The 8,572-nt window shown below is 40.5% G+C and overlaps 1 protein-coding gene across 1 annotated transcript in view; it reads left to right on the forward strand.

The window, feature by feature from the left end:
- Positions 1 to 1,975, forward strand: part of LOC124043682 (tripartite motif-containing protein 46-like) — a 28,028-nt gene extending 26,053 nt beyond the window's left edge. Inside the window, 1 exon segment of the mRNA XM_046362521.1 lies at positions 134 to 1,975. Within this exon segment, the coding sequence (XP_046218477.1) occupies positions 134 to 599 (466 nt within the window). The 3' untranslated portion in view covers positions 600 to 1,975.
- Positions 1,976 to 8,572: the final 6,597 nt, after the last annotated feature.

The raw sequence follows: 8,572 nt of genomic DNA on the forward strand, positions 1-8,572 counted from the left end.
AGCATAATGAATAGAATTACATGGACAGGGGGACATGAAGATCAGCCTTCCTACTCTGAGATGCTTTATGAATACAGGCCCTAGTTGTATGTGTGTGTATGTATGACTCATCTCTCTCTCTCTCTCTCTCTAGCTATGACCCAGACAGTGGTCATGACAGTGGGGCGGAGGATTCCCTGGACTCCCCTCCCCCCTTCTCCTTCCTCACCATGGGGATGGGCAAGATCTTCCTGCCCCACGGTCCCAACCATCATAACAACCATGGTTGCCCTGCCAATGGCACCAGCCCTCGCCGCAGCCCCACCATCTCCAACGGGAACATCACCGCCTCCTCGCCTACGGGCCTCACCTACCCCCTGCCTCCCAGGCTCGGGGTGTGCCTTGACTTCGAGAAGGGTCGCGTCACTTTCTACGATGCCCACTCGCTCCGTCCACTGTGGGAAGGGCCTGTCGATTGCTCCGGCCCCGTTTGCCCGGCTTTCTGTTTTATTGGCGGAGGGGCGCTGCAGTTACAGGAGCTTGTGGCCAATCGGATGGCAGACCAGACTCCAGTCAGGAGGGTCACCATCCAACCACGTGTCACTAATGTGAATAACTAGGCCAGATTCAATCCGAAACCACGGTGTAGCGCGCTTGACATTTAAAGGTATTTTCCAATTGTGACAACATCTGCAGCGTTTACCTTGAATGTGATCTCTGCAAATGCGGTAACATTGCCTTTAAAACGCGCATCAATCATCTGAGGTGATTGATTGGACATAGAATGTAAAGTTAATTGTAAGCTATTTACTTGGCCGGAGCAAAAAGTTAGTAACCTCAGAGATTGTGTTGTTTTGTATTTCATTTGTATGAGAAAAATCGTTTTTATTGCAACCAATATGCAAATGTCTAACTTTACTGCATTATTTTTGGGGTTTGCATATTTTATTTTGTCAGAAATACTAAATTGCTTAAGTAGGAGCTGTCAAATTACACACACAGCAATTATGTAATGTCTCATTATATCTCTGACACTTGCACTATTAACCACACTATACTGTATATATTTACAGTATATATGTTTATATATATGCAAGAACAGATATAGTTTAGAAACTCTCTTTCTCAGTCATGTTATGTCTGGGTGTTCATCTCGGTCAGGGGTATTCAAATCTTACCCTACAAGGTCCGGGCTACTGCTGGTTTCTGTTCTACCTGATAATTAATTGCACCTACCCGGTGTCCCTGGTGGAACTGGCTTTGAGGTCCAGATTTGAATTTGACGGATCTATGTTTTTTGATACTTCATGTAACAGGTTCCCCTTCACTGTGTACTAACACTTTTTACACGTCTACGTCTGTGTATCTCCAATGGTAAAAAGTCCTGACTGTTAGTGAAATCTTCACCACTCACTCCATCACAACCCCAACCAAAGTGATTTCTCTGGACTAAATACTGTTGTAATTGAGTAGACAGTAGATTTAGTTAGGTGGATAACATGAACATGAGGCAATACTGTAATTAGGAACTGAATGATACTGCTTCGGCTTCAGCCACCTTTATCACTTGCTTCTTGATTAATATGTTTGTGCATTGATTGTTTTTTCCAATGTTTAACTTCTGCAGTGTGTGCGTGAATGTGTGTGTGTACGAGAAGGAGCGAGAATGCAGTAATTCACTTGTCTGATAATCATATTGATCACCATTGGCTAATGATCATTTTGACTTTTAGGGAATATTTTGGATTATTTCAAAGTGGGCTTGATTGTAAATATTGAGCAGTGCTTCTTATGAATGATAAGCTTTCTAGAAATGTAGGTTGTCTCTGAAATGGCACCCTATTCACTATATCGTGCACTACTTTCGACCAACTCGATTCTTGGTCAAAAGTGGGACGCAGACAAAATGTAGACTTCTCCTGCTGGGAGAATGTTTGTAAAAATAAAAAACATACACCAACAATTAACTCTAAATAAATACAAATTCTGAAAATAAGAAAAATCTGTCCTCCTTATTGTTATGGGTAGTAGTAGTAGTAGTCAAACCAGCTTCAGTTCATTGTCCTTTGCATTGTCCTTTGCAAAATGTGTCACATTTACTGAGTACTTTCATGTCAAAATAGACTCTTGCCATTCACTTTTTATTTAACAGTTAATTTAACCTATTTTGTGAGGGGGAACGTAAAAACTGCATAGGGGTGACAACTGCAAGTGTTTTGACCAATGATGTACAGTACCAGTCAAAAGTTTGGAAACACCTACTCATTCCATGGTTTTTCTTTATTTGTAATATTTTATAGACTGTAGAATAAGAGTGAAGACATCAAACTATGAAATAACACATGGAATCATGTAGTAACCAAAGTGTTAAACAAATAAAAACAGATTTTATATTTTATATTCTTCAAAGTAGCCACACTTTGCCTTTATGAAAGATTTGCACACTCTTGGCATTCTCTCAACCAGCTTCACCTGGAATGCCCTTCCAACAGTCTTGAAGGATTTCCCACATATGCTGAGCACTTGTTGGCTGCTTTTCCTTCACTCTGCGGTCCAACTCATCCCAAACCATCTCAATTTGGTTTAGGTCAGGGGATTGTAGAGCCTGGAGGTGTGTTGGGTCAGTGTCCTGTTGAAAAACAAAGATAGTCCCACTAAGCCCAAACAAGATGGGATGGCGTATCGCTGCAAAATGCTGTGGTAAACATTCTGGTTAAGTGTGCCTTGAATTCTAAATAAATCACAGACAGTGTCACCAGCATAGGCCCCCCACACCATAACACCTCCTCTTCCATGTTGTACGGTGGGAAATCTACTATCCAAAAAAGCGTTAAAAACAGCTCGGTACATTCAGCTTGTCAACACTTCTTACAAAAACAAGTAGTAATGAAGTCGATCTCTATTCCACTTTGAGCCATGAGAGATTGACATGCATATCATTAATGTTAGCTCCCTGTGTACTTTTAAGGGCCAGCTGTGCTGCCCTCTTCTGAGCCAATAATAATTTTCCTAAGTCCTTATTTGTGGCACCTGACCCCAATACTGAACAGTAGTCCAGGTGTGACAAAAATAGGGCCTGTAAGACCTGCCTTGTTGATAGTCTTCTTAAGAAGGCACAGCAGTACTTTATTATGGACAGACCTCTTCACATTTTAGCTACTGTTGTATCAATATGTTTTGACCATGACAGTTTCATGGTCAACTCCAGGGTTACTCCAAGCAGTTTAATCACCTCTACTTGCTCAATTTCCACATTATTTATTACAAATTTTAGTTGAGGTTTAGGGTTTAGTGAATGATTTGTCCCAATCACGATGCTTTAAGTTTTTGAAATATTTAGGACTAACTTATTCCTTGCCACCCATTCCAAAACTAACTGCAGCTGTTTTTGTAAGTGTTGCAGTCATTTCAGTCGCTGTAGTAGCTGTCGTGTATAGTGTTGAGTCATCCACATACATAGACACACTGGCTTTACTCAAAGCAGTGGCATGTCATTAGTAAAGATTGAAAAGTAAGGGGCCTAAACAACTACCCTGGGGAATTCCTGATTCTACCAGGATTATGTTGGAGAGGTTTCTATTAAAGAACACTCTCTGTGATCTGTTAGACAGGTAACTATTTTTCCACAAAATAGCAGGAGGTGTAAAGCCAGAACACATATTGTATGTTTTTCCAGCAGCAGACTATGATTGATAATGTCAAAGGCCTCACTGAAGTCTAACAAAACAGCTCCCACAATATTTTTTATCAGCAATTTCTCTCAGCCAACCATCAGTCATTTGTGTACCAGGTGCACCTGTGTAATGATAAGGGTTACAAAAGGTCTGAAATGTTCTGTTAAATTTTCCATGGGAGGATAAGCCTGGGAATTTGGGGAATTTTGCTTAAAATCATCAAAAAAGTTATCTTATAACAGTAAACCTTTTTTGGGATACACTTAAGGCAATTCTACGTCTTCTGGTATATTTTGGTTAAACTATCCCCAATTCAATGGGATTGCAACCCTCTGCATGCACAGTGCATTCTTCCATCCCATGTGCAGTGTACTCTTCCATCACATGTACAGTTGATTCTCAAGATCTTGCGCACTAATGGGATGCTATTGAGTCCACACTACTACACTGTCTGAGCCAAGGACTACATGCTTTCTGGTAAGTTTTGATTATATTACTGGGTGAGTGAATATATTTTATGTAACATACATGATTTTTTGTTAACAAATAAATAGTAGCCTACAGCAAAAGTGTGTTTAAAACATTTCTAACTTGTTAACAATTTCTGCTAGTTAGTTTTTACTACCATGTGGGTTTTAGCTTGTACATTTGCAAATACTGTGCCAAATCATATGTGAAGAATGCAACAAGATCAAGTGCATAAAGTTCCCTCAGTGCTCACAACAAGCAACCTCTGACAAAAGTCCCTCTACTTATATTCAAGGTGAAATCATCTCTGATGGGTGGTCGAATGTTCGTGGGCAAGGAATAATTAACTGCATAATCTCCACCCCTCAACCAGTACTCTACAAGAGCACAGACACAAGTCTCGGTCTCTACATTGCAGATGAGCTGAAGGCAGTCATCATTGACCTTGGACCACAGAAGGTATTTGCACTGGTGACAGACAATGCTGCGAACATGAAGGCTGCTTGGTCTAAAGTGGAGACCATCCCTCGTATCACACCCATGGACTGTGCTGCTCATGCATTGAATCTGCTCCTCAAGGACATCATAGCACTGAAAACAATGTATACACTCTACAAGAGAGCCAAGGAAATAGTTATGTACGTTGAAGTAGGAAGTTTACATACACCTTAGCCAAAAAGATTTAAACTCAGTTTTTCACAGTTCCTGACAGAGCTGGTGTAACTGAGTCAGGTTTCTAGGCTTCCTTGCTTGCACATGCTTATTCAGTTCTGTCCACACATTTTCTATAGGATTGAGTTCAGGGCTTTGTGATGGCCACTCCAATACCTTGACTTTGTTGTCCTTAAGCCATTTTGCCACAACTTTGAAAGTATGCTTGGGGTCAATGTCCATTTGGAAGACCCATTTGCGACCAAGCTTTAACTTCCTGACTGATGTCTTGAGATGTTGCTTCAATATATCCACATAATTTTCCTGCCTCATGATGCCATCTATTTCGTGAAGTGCACCAGTCCCTCCTGCAGCAAAGCACCCCCACAACATGATGCTTCCACCCCCACAACATGATGCTGCCACCCTCGTGCTTCACGGTTGTATGGTGTTCTTCGGCTTGCAAGCCTCCCCCTTTTTCCTCCAAACATAATGATGGTCATTATGGCCAAACAGTTCTATTTTTGTTTAATCAGACAAGAGGATATTTCTCCAGAATGTACAAACCTTTTCCCCATGTGCAGTTGCAAACCGTAGTCTGGCTTTTTTTTATGGCGGTTTGGTTAGGTGAGAGGCTTAGCAGGTGAAACGCCGGGGGGTCCGTTTAATGCCCATCTTTTGACATTTGAAGATAGCAGTTGTTTGACTTTAATCTTTTAATGCACTTATGAGTCATTATTTTTTTCATTTAACAATTTTTTTTACTAAATAAGGCCTCGAGGAACATGCAATTTTTCTTACAAGATGACGGATCAGCCTGAACTATTTTTAAAAAATCAACATTTCAAGATAGCAGTTTGTTTGGTTTGATCATCTCATGTACTGCTGCAACTTTATTTGATTCATTTTCACATATATTGTTTTTCTACAAAACAATTACTAAGTCCAGAGTCTCTGTCATTGCACTATATTGAGCTGTGCACCTGGGGAATGAACGGGTTACCAGGTGCATTTTTCATTGTGGTTTTTAATGGCTTGGCAAGGAGTCCCCCCCACCCGGGTTCTGCCAACAGGGGGCGACCCCCCTCTATGAAAACTGAATGTTGATATGCTGGTAACCTCATCTCCGGAGATGATTCACTCAGCGTTTCAACTATTTTCAAATGATAGGATGTCTATTTAACACAACTTTTTCAACATTTGAAGATAACATTTTGTTATATCTTATCCTTTCATGTACCGCTGCATTGTTATTTAATTCATTTTCAAAAGAATCTATCTACAAAAAAATGACTAAGTCTAGTCTCTGTCATTGCACAACCTGGGTAAAGGAAGACCGCCATAAAATTGACAAAAATGAATGGCGACTTATTGTTATGCCGGTGAGTGAGGACCCAAAAGCGACTTAACAGAAACAGAGTTTATTCAAGTCCAAACAGAAAATAATAAATCCTGAATCCTTAACAGGAAATGTCCAAACGGGGATAACAGAAATCCTCTAGTTTGTAGAGGGGAATAACAGGATAAGCGGCCACAGACTGCAGGTCCCTTCGGGTAGGCGCAGGCCGTAGCTGACAGAGACACCTGCTCACACGCAGCATCTGATGAAGGCAAAAACACGACAGGACGGAACAAGAACACAGCACAGCAAACAAGGATCCGACAAGGACAGTAGCAGAAACAGAGAGAGAAATAGAGACTTAATCAGAGGGCAAAATAGGGGACAGGTGTGAAAGCGTAAACGAGGTCGTTTAGGAGAATGAGGAACAGCTGGGAGCAGGAACGGAACGATAGAGAGAGAGAGGGATAGAGAGAGGGAAAGAAACCTAATAAGACCAGCAGGGGGAAACGAATAGAAGAGAAAGCACAGGGACAAGACATGACAATATATGACAATACATGACACTTATTGCCATTGGGCGAACCATGTACACAATCACAAATACCACTCAAATGGATGGCAGTTCTTTCAAACCTTATGGCAAGTGGAACATGGCAAATGCCAAGTGAGTGTCATACCCCAAAAATCCCAAAGATGATGAGCACGCGCCACCATTGATTGTCATATGGCAAATGGTCACAAAGTCAAGACACAAGGGTCAAATGTTGAAGATCCCCCCCCCCCCCCCAAAAAAATACATTTCATCACCTCTAAAAAAGTGCTTTCTGGACCTTTTTTTGTCAATTATACGTACATAATAGCCGTATGAACATACATTTGTCTTATTTTATTGAGTTTGTCCATAAGGCCTATGTTTTGTCCATTTGCAATATATGATCATAGGGGGTCAAATATCAGTGAACCATGGCCAAATGGCATAAGAAATATCCAAATGCCATAGATAAGTATTGAACATCCCAAATCAGGATGTTATGTCCATTTGCCATATATGATCATAGGAAGTCGGCTTCCGAACCCAAAAGTCAGTAAACTATGTCCAAATGCATAAGAAATGTCCAAATGGAATTTAAACTGACCAAACTATATATATATATATATATATATATATATATATATATATATATATATATATATATATATCGCTATGTTAAGGCCTGAATCAAACTAGAAGGTCTATTTTTCATATTTGATCATAGGAAGTCATAGGAAGTAAGAATTTGCAGCAATGAGAGAGAAGCTGGACATTTTTCTGAATATTTTTTGAAAAATGTCCAAAATGACCAGGGGCACCCTCTATTGGTTGGGAATGGGTGGGGGGTGCTCCCTACCTGGCCATGGACCCCTTGCACCCCCCTTAAGGCATTAAAAACATTTAAAAAATGTGCTACTGTTAATCCGTTCAGGTTACTAGATTGATATGCTGATGTTAAACCAGGTTGACATTCATGATGGTAAATTGTAAGACATTGCAAATGGGCAGCCGTGTACGGTCTCTCTAATATACTGCAGAAATGCCCAATTGACTGGCCTGTTGAACTCGGGATGGCCGGGTAGTGATAGTGGTTCCTCTCCATCGCTCGTTAGTGTTGATTTCAGCATGTCAATTTGGTGATGATTCATCAATGTTTAAACTTATTGCAAAAGGCCAAAAGTCAGCCATCAAGTCAGCGTCCATCAGTCAATAAGATATCATTCTGACCCCAAACTGATACATACTGACACCAAACTCACTTTGTCCAACACGTTTAGAAGCCATCTATCACATATTTCAGAGTAGGCCCAAAATTCACAGGGCCTTCTGTTTAAGGAAGCCATAGAAAAATGAATCTCGTTTATATCCCTATCACTGCTCAATAGGGATGCATAGGAAGTTACTTATTTTGAAACTGCTGCGTTCCTGATTGGATTTTTCTCAGGCTTTTGCCTGCAATATCAGTTCTGTTATACTCACAGATAATATTTTTACAGTTTTGGAAACGTTAGAGTGTTTTCTATCCTAAGATGTCAATTATATGCATATTCTATTTTCTGGTCCTGAAAAATAGGCCGTTTACTTTGGGAATGTTATTTTTCCAAAAATAAAAAAAGCGCCCTCTAGTTCCAAGATGTTAATGAACTGTAAATCAGTCATTTCTCCCATCAGATTTCCAAGAAAAACTCTCACACACAGCAATGATGGAGTGACAGAGTGTGGCTTACAGACACACAAAGCCTGCAATAGTTACGATTGTTCAAACTATCAAGGAACCGTCAGACCTAGAGCTCTGAAACTTGAGAAACATGTTCTAGAGCTCAAATTGATAGTGCACGGTGATCTATGAGGCTCTAGAAGGCTCTCAGACCGAGAAACAGCCTCGTACATTTGCAATGACTTCAATTTATTCATCGCGAAAATGAC

The sequence above is a fragment of the Oncorhynchus gorbuscha genome, linkage group LG09 (assembly GCF_021184085.1).
Source record: "Oncorhynchus gorbuscha isolate QuinsamMale2020 ecotype Even-year linkage group LG09, OgorEven_v1.0, whole genome shotgun sequence".
Lineage (NCBI taxonomy): Eukaryota > Metazoa > Chordata > Actinopteri > Salmoniformes > Salmonidae > Oncorhynchus > Oncorhynchus gorbuscha.